Source organism: Phyllobates terribilis, unplaced genomic scaffold, assembly GCF_046119375.1.
Source record: "Phyllobates terribilis strain yellow unplaced genomic scaffold, ASM4611937v1 Scaffold_30__1_contigs__length_15301838, whole genome shotgun sequence".
Taxonomy (NCBI): Eukaryota; Metazoa; Chordata; class Amphibia; order Anura; family Dendrobatidae; genus Phyllobates; species Phyllobates terribilis.
The window spans coordinates 480,659-494,078 of NW_027362790.1; the positions used below are offsets into that span (position 1 = coordinate 480,659).

Consider the following 13,420-nt stretch of genomic DNA (forward strand, 5'->3'; position numbering starts at 1 on the left):
CCGATATTTCTTGTGTCCTGGTTAATATGTATTTTTCCATATATAGGTCATGTCATACTAGCTATACTTACCAGTCCCCCTCCAGGTTTCAGTGATGAGATCCCCAACATGATCATGTGATTGCTGCAGCCTATCAGTGACTACGGTGGTAACCTGCTCCAGCCAGTGATTGGCTACAGAAATCACATGTCCACATAGAGCAGGAAGAACACAAACTGATGGAGGGAACTGTAGTTGTGGAGCATCAGTATAATTTTATAACCTAAGTTTTTGGAAAAAACATAATTGGTGCAACCCCTGTGATTGTAGATGCTAGATACATTAATACATAGTGAGTTTCATTTGTTTCATTTTAGGAGTGTCAGCGGAGGATGAGTTATCTTCTAGATGTTCATTTATTTGTACCTGAAGATATCATCCTGAACTCAACAGTGTTACTGTGGCCAAAAAATATCAACCCAGTGTTTGATGAAAATGGGGTCTCGGGTGCCAGCTCCAATGAACGCTCTGGGAGCGTTTTTTGATAACTGTTCCTTTCTAAAAGCTGATTGAAAACGCCAAGCGTAAAGGAGAGGGCGAGCTGCTGGGGAAAAGAGAGAAGCTTATGCTGGAACTGGAGAAACTTTTGCGTCGGATGGAAGAATTAGGCCTGAAACGCGTTGCGTCCAATAGGCCTGAAACGCGTTGCGTCCAATAGGCCTGAAAAACATTGCTTCCAATAGGTCTGAAACGCGCTGCGTCCAATAGGCCTGAAACGCGTTGCGTCCAATAGGCCTGAAAGGCCTGAAAGTTACACCTCTGACATCAGCTGTCTATAAAGTGGAGCATATAGGAGTCTGTATTCTGCAAACGAGAAGTAAAGTTCACCGGTGAGAAGTCAGTCTCATACTGTAACTTGTGAATGTCTAACTCATTTTCTTTAATGGAGGCAGTCCGGTTAACCCTTTACTTATCTGTGTATTGTGCCTGGTTTCAGTAAGTGACAGATGTGAGGACTGTACAGAAGCGAATAGCAGACGCAGAGGAGGCGGTGGCTTATATTAACAAAGAAGAAGCACTGTATAAATGGGACCTTACAACATACCCTCAGCTGGATTCTTCAAAAGTCAACATTGAACCTTACCAGAAACTTTTTGCACTGATTTACAAATGGCAAAAAACTGAAAAAAAGTATATGCACCCCATTGGGGAATTCTGAGTTAACTCTTGGCATGCCGTTATTTATTAACACCATACGTGATCTGAAGTGGAGAGTAAATGGTACATTTAAACAAGCTGATAATCATTCCCAATTATCAGCCCGTGTAAATGTGCCTGTAATCACCCGATGAACAAGCAAAACACTAATTCGTTGGGAACTAATTATTTATGGCAGCAAAAAATCATCTTTATCTACAGCACTTCGCCCCTTGTAATGTTATAGGGACAAAGTATATCTAATAACCAATCGTTCTGTCCCCATCACTGTTCTTCGGTCCTGGAAATAACCAAGCGCCAAAAGTCTTGCATATATTGCAAGGGGATTATGTGTTATTAAAGGGCTGTCCGGCCTTGGGGCACAAGTCTGCAGTCACTCCATGTGACTGCAGACATGTGAATCCTCACAGCATGTGTACTGTGCGCGTAATAAGGATTCTCCAGCATCGGGAGCACAGGCGTGTGACAGCAAGTATGTGATTTGCATATATACGGTCACATCCCAACTAGACATATCCGGCCTAGCTCAATGCAAGCACATTGAGTGGAGCCAGACACGTCTAGTCGGAATGTGGTCAGAAGTATGCAAATCACATACTTGTGGTCACATAACAGCCCGTTCCCGGCACCGGAAAATCCTCGCAGTGCGTGCAATGTGAGGATTTACAAGTGACGCGCCCCCTGGGACATATTCCTTTTTGAGGGGAATACCCGGCACCGGATCAGATGGGGGGTTGTAGTCTCCGAGCGGCTGTGACCCGGCCCGTGCCCAGGGCGTCAAACTCAGTGTTGTGTGGCAGTCCTACAGATGTTATTAAGAGTTCTTTTGTGTCGACTACGCCACCCGTTGTGATGCGGTCACTGTGGCCGCCGCTGCAGCAGGGTCCGCTGAGGCTGATGGTGGGTGCGCAGCTTGGTGGGATAACCCCCAACGGGAGGGGTATAGCCTCAGGGGGGGACAGGTGCAGAGGATGGGGGTTGTGGTGGTGCAGTGCAGACGGCAATGAAGACAGAGTCGGGTTGTGCAGTTAAGGGTGTTTACTTACTGCAGATGTTGTACTGGTCACTCCAGCTTCGAGTGACCACCCGAGCCGTGCTGCGTCCACCAGGTCCTGGATCCAGCCAACCCCCAAACAAGTCCGGAGCGTGGCCCTGAGCTCTCCTTCTGTCCCGTTCTCTGGCCGTCCCCACCAGTGATCCACCTAGGTCCAGCTCCCTCGGGCCTTCTGTTGGGACACCCTTGGCCTTGGGTTCCCTGACCCTTCATGTGGTGTGCCTTCGGGGTGGATGTGATGGGTGGCCGTGGCAGATGCTGCCCACGGCCTCCGGTCTCTGGCTAGGGTGTGTTTTCTGCCCCCGCCAGTTTGGGATCCGGTACCCTGTGCCGACTCTTCACCCGGGGATTTAATTTGGGTTCTTGGAGTCCTCTTTTCTGTTTCCCCCTCTGGGTCTCTCTTCTCCTCTCTCACTCTGGGTCTCTCTTCTCCTCTGCTTGCTGACTTGTTCTCTGCATCTGACCCTGATCTTAGTTGGTGCCCTCCTTTTATACACCCTCTATGTGTGAGCTCAGGTGACCAGCACCCAATGAGCTCCTATCTTTACCCAGGCTGCTCCCCCTATCTGCCCCTACACTACTTGGGATGTACCACCCCCCTCCCACTCCAGCCAGGAACAGACTCGGTCGTACCTGCACATTTCTAAGTGGGAGTACCGTCGGTCTGCTCCTCGGAAATGGGCTGTGTGTAGTGCATGCAGCCTACCGAGCTCAGTTCCACACTCCATCCTTACCCGGGAGTGGAATATCACACCTCTGGGTTGAGGTGCAATACCCCTGTAGCAGCCGAATCCTCAGGGTGCTACACTAGTCTGCAGTTACATAGACTGTAGACTTGTACCCCAAAGCCAGACAATCCCTTCTGCAAAATAGGAGATAAATGTATGATCGGTAGGGGTGCTCTAATACTGAGGACAGAGGTTCCAAAGTCTGCTGTGTGAATGGAGTGATCGTGCGCATGCATAGCCAGCGCTCCATTCATGTCTATGGGAGCAGTCATGCGCATGCGTAACCATCACTCCCATAGATGCACACATGCTTCATTCACAAAGCTGTATCTAGGACCACCGCTTTCAAAACTGCTGGGGGCTGCAGCAGTCGGACTCCCAGTGATCAGACATTTATCAACAACCTTGTGGATAGGTGATTAAACATTATTTATGGGACAACCATAGCCATAGATGTAGAAGAGAAAAAAAGCAGAATAAACAGTAATAGATGAGCTAAAAACATGAAATTTATCAAAATATGTCTTGAAAAATCTCACGCTTCCAGGTGGATCGACGGCGCTTTCCTTGACCTGAACGGAGAAAGCATGGAAGCCGAGGTGGACGAATTCTTCCGAGAGGTCTACAAGATGATGAAACTATTTCAGCAGAAGACGTTAGAAGAGGAGAAGAAAAAGGCGGCTCAACACCGGACACTGTCTGAAGATAAGGATTCGGTGGACGAGGAAAAGAAGGAAAGCCGCATAGTTCTCATGTGTTCTGCCATCACCGAGCAAATCAAGGCTTTTAAGGTAGACGCATCAAATAATGGATATATCAGTAATCTGGGCCAGGTTTGCTGGAGCGCGCTGTTACCTCCCAATCCCAGCCAACTTCAGCACAGTGGTTATTATCGAGACAGCAGCGGTGGTCGGTCTCCTAGGCAACGATCTGTAAACAAAAGAAAAGTGTTAATATCTCAAGAACGGCTGCAAATGTCAAGAAGCAGTAAATTGCAAAAGTGCAGGTTTTTACAATATCTATGAAGATGGGAATAACCCTTTAATTCATTTTTGTAGCCGTAATCCCGGGACACTGATTATGATTGACTCCTTTTCAGGAATATATCCCTCTGGTGAGCATCCTTTGCAACCTATGCCCCTCCCATATATCCATCCTGGCCTCCATGTGTCCAGCCTGCCCCCCTTCATATATCCATTCTGTCCCATATATCTATATATATCTATATCATATATATATAAATATATATATATATATATCTAACAGTTTTGATTTATATATATCCATCCTAGCCCCCCCATATATGCATCCCACCCCACCCCATATATCTATCCAGGTCACCACGTGTCCAGCTTGCCACCCTTCACCTCCATGCGTTCATCCAGGTCCCCACGTGTCCAGCTTGCCCCCCTTCACCTCCATGCGTCCATCCAGCTCCCCACGTGTCCAGCCTGCCCCCCCTTCAGCCCCATGCGTCCATCCAAGTTCCCACGTGTCCATCTTGCCCCCCCTTCAGCCTCATGCATCCATCCAGGTCCCCACGTGTCCAGCCTGCCCCCCCTTCAGCCCCATGCGTCCATCCAGGTCCCCACGTGTCCAGCCTGCCCCCCCTTCAGCCCCATGCGTCCATCCAGGTCCCCACGTGTCCAGCCTGCCCCCCCTTCAGCCCCATGCGTCCATCCAGGTCCCCACGTGTCCAGCCTGCCCCCCCTTCAGCCCCATGCGTCCATCCAGGTCCCCACGTGTCCAGCCTGCCCCCCCTTCAGCCCCATGCGTCCATCCAGGTCCCCACGTGTCCAGCCTGCCCCCCCTTCAGCCCCATGCGTCCATCCATGTCCCCACGTGTCCAGCCTGACCTCCCTTCAGCCCCATGCGTCCATCCTTGTCCCCACGTGTCCAGCCTGCCCCCCTTCACCCCATGCGTCCATCCAGGTCCCCACGTGTCCATCCTGCCCCCCCTTCAGCCCCATGCTTCCATCCAGGTCCCCACGTGTCCAGCTTGCCCCCCCTTCAGCCCCATGCATCCATCCATGTCCCCACGTGTCCAGCCTGCCCCCCCTTCAGCCCCATGCGTCCATCCATGTCCCCACGAGTCCAGCCTGCTCCCTTCAGCCCCATGCGTCCATCCATGTCCCCACATGTCCAGCCTGCCCCCCTTCAGCCCCATGCGTCCATCCATGTCCCCACGTGTCCAGCCTGCCCCGCCTTCAGCCCCATGCGTCCATCCATGTCCCCACGTGTCCATCCTGCCCCCCCTTCAGCCCCATGCATCCATCCATGTCCCCACGTGTTTAGCCTGCCCCCCCTTCAGCCCCATGCGTCCATCCATGTCCCCACATGTCCAGTCTGCCCCCCTTCAGCCCCATGCGTCCATCCATGTCTCCACATGTCCAGCCTGCCCCCCTTCAGCCCCATGCGTCCATCCATGTCCCCACGTGTTCAGCCTGCCCCCCCTTCAGCCCCATGCGTCCATCCAGGTCCCCACGTGTCCAGCCTGCCCCCCTTCAGCCCCATGCATTCATCCATGTCCTCACGTGTCCAGCCTGCCCCCCCTTCAGCCCCAAGCGTCCATCCATGTCCCCACGTGTCCAACTTGCCCCCCCTTCAGCCCCATGCGTCCATCCATGTCCCCACGTGTCCAGCCTGCCCCCCCTTCAGCCCCATGCGTCCATCCATGCATCCTGGGTAGGTGTTTATGCCCCTGCATCCATCCATCCTGGGTAGGTGTAAATGCCCCTACATCCATCCTTCCTGGGTAGGTGTAAATGCCCCTCCAGCCATCCATCCTGGGTAGATGTATATGCTTTTATATTCATCCATCCATCCTCGGTAGGTGTATATGCCCCTCTATCCATACATCCATCCATCCTGGGTAGGTGTATATGCCCCGCCATCCATCCATCCATCCTGGGTAGGTGTATATGCCCCTCCATCCATCCAATCTATCTATCTATCTTTCTATCCCTTCCTTTCTGATATAAGCTGCAATAATGCATTTGTCCTTTGCTACACCTTTGCACATACACCATATACCTAATCATTGGCCTTGTTATCAGCTGCTACTCCAACTGTCCCATCAGTTGGGTGTTGCTAAGTACCACGCATTTAAAAAAAATGTGGGGGCCGTTACGATTTCTTTAGTGAAATGCTGACTCCCTCTGGTGGAGCACTGACTTCTTTAATTTTCTATCTGTGGATGAAAAAAAGATAAAAAAAGTTTGGTCTGAGATGTTGTTTTAAAGTGCTACCTATGTCTGTCAATCAGAGCATCCTATTGGTTTTCACCCAGGCAGATAGATTGCTTGCAATAGATGTAATGAGTGAATGGAACAATGGAATAATGCAAGAGAATGGGACAATGGAACAATGGAATAATGGAAGAATGGAAGAATGGAACATCATTGCACGTATCATAATGGGCTCCTAGCCTTTATCTGGCTGTGCTTCTGCAGTCAGCTACAGTCTGCAGGGAGCCTGTAGACTAGGAAGAAGGTGGACCGCCGCTTGTTTGTTCACTAATTAGTTATCCTCTCCCCATCCCCTTGTCTGCAGGTACATGGGATATTGGGGGGGAGGGGAGCATGTTTGAAAATAGGCAGACTCATGCAGATTAAAAATGCATGCGTGGGCTGCAGCTGCAAGAAGCAGTAAAGTTGTGGGTTTTAAGGTGTCTATTGATGAACAACATGTCCTCCTAGGGGAGTCTTTGTCCCTATCCCTACAATGGGTGCCTTCTTGAAGACAGGGTGCAGTCATAGGCCAAAACAAATTCAGGTTATCGCTTCTCAGCCTTTTGGCTAACATCAAGTGTAGTATCTGTTCTCATTTAGTATATGTGCTTTGCTTTTACCAATATATTGTATTGCAATGTTATCTATCTATCTATCTTCCCACCTGCTGCTTTCCCTCTATCCACACCCTCCTCTTCTTTGATTGACAGCTCTGGCTTCATAGAACCAGAGAAGGAAGGAGACAGAGGTAAAACAAGCAGGTGGGAAGGTGTATATAAAGGATTGGCCCACGCCGTGATCCACGGAGCGCTTGTACTTGGTTTCAACAGTCATTCTGTGCTGACAGTCCCTTTAAAATCAGTGTTTCCCAAACTCCAGTCCTCACGGCCCCCCACAGGTCATGTCTTCAGGATTTCCATAGTATTGCACAGGTGAGAGAATTCCTGATTCCTTGATGATACTTTCATCACATGTGTAATACTGAGGAAATCCTGAAAACCTGACCTGTTGGGGGCCATGAGGACTGGAGTTTGGGAAACACTGCTTTAAATGGAGCGGTGCTGCAGTTTTATTATTCAGCAATTAGCAGGATCCCCCAACAATTTCTTAAGCAATGAGAAAATGCAGTCCCTAATGATGTCCTCTGACAATAAGCGGATCACGGACAGCAGATGCATTGGGTTCTGCATTTCTTGGAGAATGGGATGGGGCAGCTTCTGTCTTCTCAGTGATACAATCAGGAAGGAGATGCAGCGTGAGACAATCCCTGTCTACATCTTTGATCTGATCATCAATACAGAGGGCTGATTGGTGAAGACAGAGGGAAAGGCTAATAAAATTATTAAAAAAAACTTAGTTTTTCGGCTGGCACTTCCTCTGGGGTCAGTATGCCAACCTCATTGACTTCATAGCACTTGCCAGAGTGGGCAGACACGATTTTATTGCCTTTACACACGTCACCTCCACACAGGGCGATGCTGCTACGACGCCTCTGTAGTGATCAAACGTGGAGTCAAACAGCAGGGCTTTAAGAGGGCTGCCCTTTTCAATCTTGGGACTAAACACAAAAATAAGACATCCTGTTAAGGGGGATAAAGGTAAGTAAACCGCGTTCAGTCCAGAGTGATGAATTCCAAAAGACAAAGTTTATTCCTCCATCACATAACGTTTCGACCTGTTATAGGTCTTTATCAAGTATATACAAAGACATACAGGGATACTGATCCCCTTTAAGGAAAATCAGTGGCCAGAACCCTTTAAATTCCCCTTAAATGGTCCAAAACTGAAACTGTGGGAACAATATAATCCACTTAGGGTTCAGCAAACTTACAGTCAAGGGTTTGATAAAATGATCTACACCCTTGTGTCTCCAGAAAGCATAGCGGACGTTCACGTGCTGAAAATGCCGACCAGTGCTGGAGTGAGCGGAGGTCCGCAGCTTGTGACACTCCTGCTGTAGTGAAACTACAGGTCCCAGCAGGCTGACGGTCTCTCATCAAGTTATGCTGGGAGCCGCAGTTTCACAAATAGTGCTAGAGGATCCATGTCAGAAATATGAGGCTGCCACTAGGGTTTCTCCCACAAATATGTAATCGGACGTGGAGCAGATCTGCACGTGGATGAGCCATGTTCTCTATCTGTGAACATACTACTCCTTCACTCAGATTCTAAGTGGTTCTGCAGCGCATCTGTGCAGAGCAAGCTGTCAATCAAAATCCAGGCCGGGTTTACAGCCGTCGCCCCTGATATAGCGAGCGGTGCTGTGATCCAAGACTGTAGCCGCTCCGTGCACAACGATGAGTGAAGGCCGGCGGCTGCAGGGAGGAAAGAAGTTAATTTTCTCCCGGTACCTACACTATCAATAAGGCGGTCGGGCAGCATTGTAACAATATTTATCTGCAGATTAACCCTATACCTGCAGGTACATAGCATTCTCCAAGGTGACAGGTTCCCTTTAATAAAGAGAAGATGGATAGAGCCGCATTAGTCCGTACTCACGGTGGAAGCCTCCTGACAACTTCTTGAAGAACACTTTCCACATTTGTTCCAAGCTTCCCCGACATCTAATAGAAATAAACAGAGAAATGAATTTCTTAATACAGTTTAGAACTCGGCTCCAACGAATCAGAAGAAATGAAACCTGTTTGAAGCTGAGAAGCAATCAAGCCCCTCCGTAAGCCACACAGAACATGGCTACTTATGTCATCTGCAGGTGCTGAAATGGTATAAGATCTGTAGGGGGATGTTGTAGAGCAGAGAAGTTGATCAGACTGATAGACATATCTGTGGGAAGAGAGTCAGCAAAACTGGCATTTTATGCAGTGAAAAGTCCTGCCGTATGTACACTAGTCCAGTGGGCGGTCCTACTAAGTGATTGACAGTTCCCTGTATGACCATGCAGGCAAAGATAGCTGTCAATCACTAGTAGGACCGCCCACTGGACTCATCTGTATAAACAGCAGGATTCCACTAAATAAATTTATACAGGAAAAACATCTATCTTTGTACCGTATTAGCCAGTAGATAGAAGAGTATTTAGATTTGAGAGTCCTCAGTGGTTGATACCATCTTTTCCGTTAGCCATTAAAGGTATCAACCACTGAAGACTCTCAAATCTAATGAATAAATTACAATTTATACTGAATCTTCTCCCACAAACCTATATATCATTCTGCTCAGTTTCTCATGGATAAAACCTGTACATCTGAATGGGGCTTTAATGTTGTTATAACAATCATGTAAACGCAGATCACAAAATCTTTCATACGATCATTTTTTTAACACCTAAAACCCCAATGGGTCGTTCTTAGACCTGTGTGGCTTACCAAGCCCAATTTCTAAAAGTTGCAAGAGTGATGTAAAATAGGAAGCTGCACATTTTTGCACAAAAATGATGCATCACAAAAGTTGTTTTTTTTTTTTAACACCAAAAATTGATGTCAATTCCTCGCTACATTGCCCCTTTTCCAGCCACATTTTGTAGAAAAAAATAAAAAGACAAGGTACAGACAGCGGAGTTAAATTTGCCTACAGGAATGATTTTGATCTGGAGCGCATCGTACCCGGATACAGTCACTAGCGGGAACGTCAAACATCTTCTCAATTTGTTTCTCCACCCTTTCCGGATCTGCATTCTTCAAGTCTATCTAAAAGCAAAAGTATAAATACTAATTATTTATCAAAGCTGGACAACATCTAGAAACCATAGAATAAAACTGGCTTAAAATATAGTGTGAACAAGAGTTTAGGGAGAGATGTACAACTGGCACTGGCCTATAAAAGGGATTGTGTAATCGTACAAAACTAGCAAAAATGTAAAGTGCCCGGAAAACAAGGAACGTGCAATTTACCTCTTAGTAAAATCCTATGCTTTCTCAAGAACAGAGGAATTTTAATTTCATATTTTTTTTAATCAAATCATTTTTATTGAAAAACTCCAACTACAAATATTCCATCTTTCAAATAACATACATGACATAGTAATTCCATAGTAAAAATATGAACAAAGTATCTGAACTTCAATTCCCATAACCCACCCTAAACCCAAATCCCAATACTCCAGAGAGAACCATTTTCAGAGCAGTTCTAGAATAACGGACTATAGCATTCGTAGAAGGGGGAAGATAAAAAAGTGACTAACAAAGGGGTAGCAGCGTTTTAATGTTATCATTTACTGCTTGATGCCTGAGCCGGGGAGTGCACGCTGAAAACTGTTGCAGGCTGCTGTAATCACAGGACACAAGCAAACAGCATGGCATTTCCTATCAGCAGGGAGGAAGTAAAGGGAACAGTAATGAAAGTCTCCTCCTACTCCGCTCCATATTGAAATGAATAGTGTGCATCCTACAAATGAGATGCATACAGCAAACAATTGATTTTCCATACACAGGTTTTGAGTTGACCACTGGATATACACATGTGTATCACTAATTACCAGAACTGGAAATCGAAAAAAAAGAAGAGCAAGTTTGGGGTGAATCCTGCCTTCATTACTGCACAGCCGCTCAGAGGGATCGGTACTAGGAACAGCAGGAGTGCCGGCGATGGTCACAGATTTACCTGCTGCGGGACTGAAGGAGTCTGATCGCGCTCGGCTCGAAGCTTTTTACCTGGTTTACGACAGGAATAATTGAAAGCTGTGCTTCAAAGGCGAGGAAGAAGTTTGCCACCATCTATTAGAAAATAGACAAACTTAGGATAGAAACAATATGAACATATACCCTGCTATAAGTAAGTAAAAAGCAATAGGAAATATATATAATATAGGGTACTTAGTAAACATGGTTTTTGATTAAAAAAAAAAAAGCCATCTCACCAGCACCAAGGTGTACCCAGTCAGTTATGTGAAGTATATAATAACATACACTTTAGTACAATATTAGTATCTTGTCCCTTTAAATCTGCAGCTACTTCTGTCACCATGGTAACTGCATTCATACTCAGCCAATAGGATTGCTCGGTTTGAATTTGAAGAAAAAAAAAAAAAGTCCTATATGGTCAGTTTGTTCCATCTCATCTGAGTGTGAAGACAGACACCTGCGATCAGCGAGATTATAGGTATAAGACGTGATATAATATAACGGACGGAGCCACATCCCATCACACGCACTCAGCGACCACAACTGACAGGAATCAGCACATTTATCAGAGGAGAAGTCATTATTCCCCAACACATGATAAGTGACAACTTCTAGATCTGCTGGGAACCCAACTAATCCCTGCTAGACCCTCCCCGGACCACCGCTCCATTCATTCTCTATGCAGGAGAAAGCTGAGTACAGCGCCCCCCATAGAGAATGAACGGACCGGGGGTTGAACATTTGCACTTCGCTCACTTCTATCTATAAGTGCTGTTCTGCTGATTGGGTCATAGCGGCCAAACCCACCGATCTAAGAGTCATCACCTATCCAGAGATCAGTGAGAACTTGTTCCAACTAGACATCCCCTTTAATTGAAGAGATCACATATCTAACAGCCAATCCTATTCATTCCCAATCTTCCCTGTGCCCAGTAATGCCCCTGGGTATATCGCCAATATGAGCCAATCACCAAACCCTCTGCTGACTGTTCCCCATGTTTTATAGATTTTGGATCCGTTTCTACAAGAGAAGATATCAGCGGCCACCATGGGGATGGGTTACTCTGCCAGCGATGGAGCAGGTAGTATCCACCAGCCTGTGATATCTCACCTTCCTCCATATTCTGCTCTTACATGCGTTTCTTCAGCTTTACCCCTTCCCAACAGAACCAATTGATGTTTTTTTTCTGTTTTTTCCTTGGCTTTTTCCAAGGGCTATAACTTTTTCATGTCTGTCCACATAGTGTGAGGTCTTGTTATTTTGCAGGATGAGCAGTACTTATAAATCCCACCATTCATTTACCACATAGTACTAGAAAACGGGAAAAAAAGTCCAAGTGCAGTAAAAGTGCGAGGAAAAAAAAAGCCTGAGACTGTTTATCTGGGAAGGGTTTTAATGGCGTACATAGTGTGGTAAAAATGACCTGGTAATAGGATCCTACTCCTCAGTGTGATCACAGCAAGACCAAACTTCTCCAAGAGTTTTGGCAAAAGAAAAAAACTTTTTTTTGATGGTGTCACCATTTTTTCTGAGACCCGTAACATTTTCGTTTTTCGGGTTGATGGAGCTGTGTGGGGGCTTATTTTTTGAAGGGCAAGAGGACTTTATTGATAACATTTTGGGACACATATGTCATGGTCATCGCTTCTTACAGGGTTTTCTGTAGTATTGTGGCGAACGAAAAAAATGCAATTTTGTCTTTTTGAATTTTTTTCTGTGTTCACTGATAGTTTATTTTTTATATTTGGATAGATTGTATTTCTCTGAAAGAGACCATACCACAAATGTGTATATTTTTATTATCTTTATTTTTAGTGGGAGGTGAGTTGAACGTGTGGAGTTTTAATATTTTAAACTTTTTTTTTTTTTTTTTAAATTTTCACTGCATTTGTATACATTATCTGATTGCTTGTGCTATATACAGCGATACCACAGTAATGCTCCATATAGCAAAATCACGGTCTTCTTTACAGCCCAAATGAAGCTTTATGATGACAGGCACGGAGGCTTCAGCAGACCCCCGGATGTCATAGCGGTCCATCTGCGCCCTGTGATCGCGTCACAGGAGCGCCGGTGGGCGCATGGAACGATGCGTCCCAATGCCGGCGCGCTGTTAATGCTGCTGTTAGAGATTGACAGCAGCACTGAACAGGTTAACAGTGGTGGGCAGATCTTCGCTCCACTCGCAGCTCTTAGCGGCAGGTCCTGGTTGTTTGTCACAGCCATTATCTGCCATGTACGGGGCGAGCTGACTCTGCTCCATACACCCGCTACTGACTTATACCAGACATGTACGGCAGATGTTGGTAAGGAGTTAAAGCGGTTGTCCTGCTTTGCGGCCATTTGTTTTTTTTTACTTTAATGCAAGTATTTGGGGCTAAAATTGATTTCTGTAATTGAGTTTCATGAAAAATGTTGCCTTCTGTAGCATCTGTGCTGCACTGTCTATTCCTGGCTGCAAAATTAGCTAACTGAGAATCTATCAGTGAGCTCCTTCTGACAGTCTTAAGGGAGAGGTTGTAGATCTTTCATCTGTTTTTTTTCCTGAGTGCCTTTTAGCTGATCTATGCCCAAAGAAAACATGAAACTTGAATGTGCAGGGAAGCAATAAGTCTGTAATAACCAATGAA

General features: G+C 46.4%; 1 protein-coding gene and 1 pseudogene across 1 annotated transcript in view; one reads left to right on the forward strand and one right to left on the reverse strand.

Annotated features, from left to right (window-relative positions):
- Window positions 1-3,661: 3,661 nt before the first annotated feature.
- Window positions 3,662-13,420, reverse strand: part of LOC141178780 (microtubule-associated serine/threonine-protein kinase 3-like) — an 85,102-nt gene continuing 75,343 nt past the window's right edge. The window contains exon 16 of the mRNA XM_073660622.1: window positions 3,662-3,762. Within this exon, the coding sequence (XP_073516723.1) occupies window positions 3,662-3,762 (101 nt within the window). The remainder of the gene's footprint in view (window positions 3,763-13,420) is intronic.
- On the forward strand, window positions 6,757-6,858 carry LOC141179997 (U2 spliceosomal RNA; annotated as a pseudogene).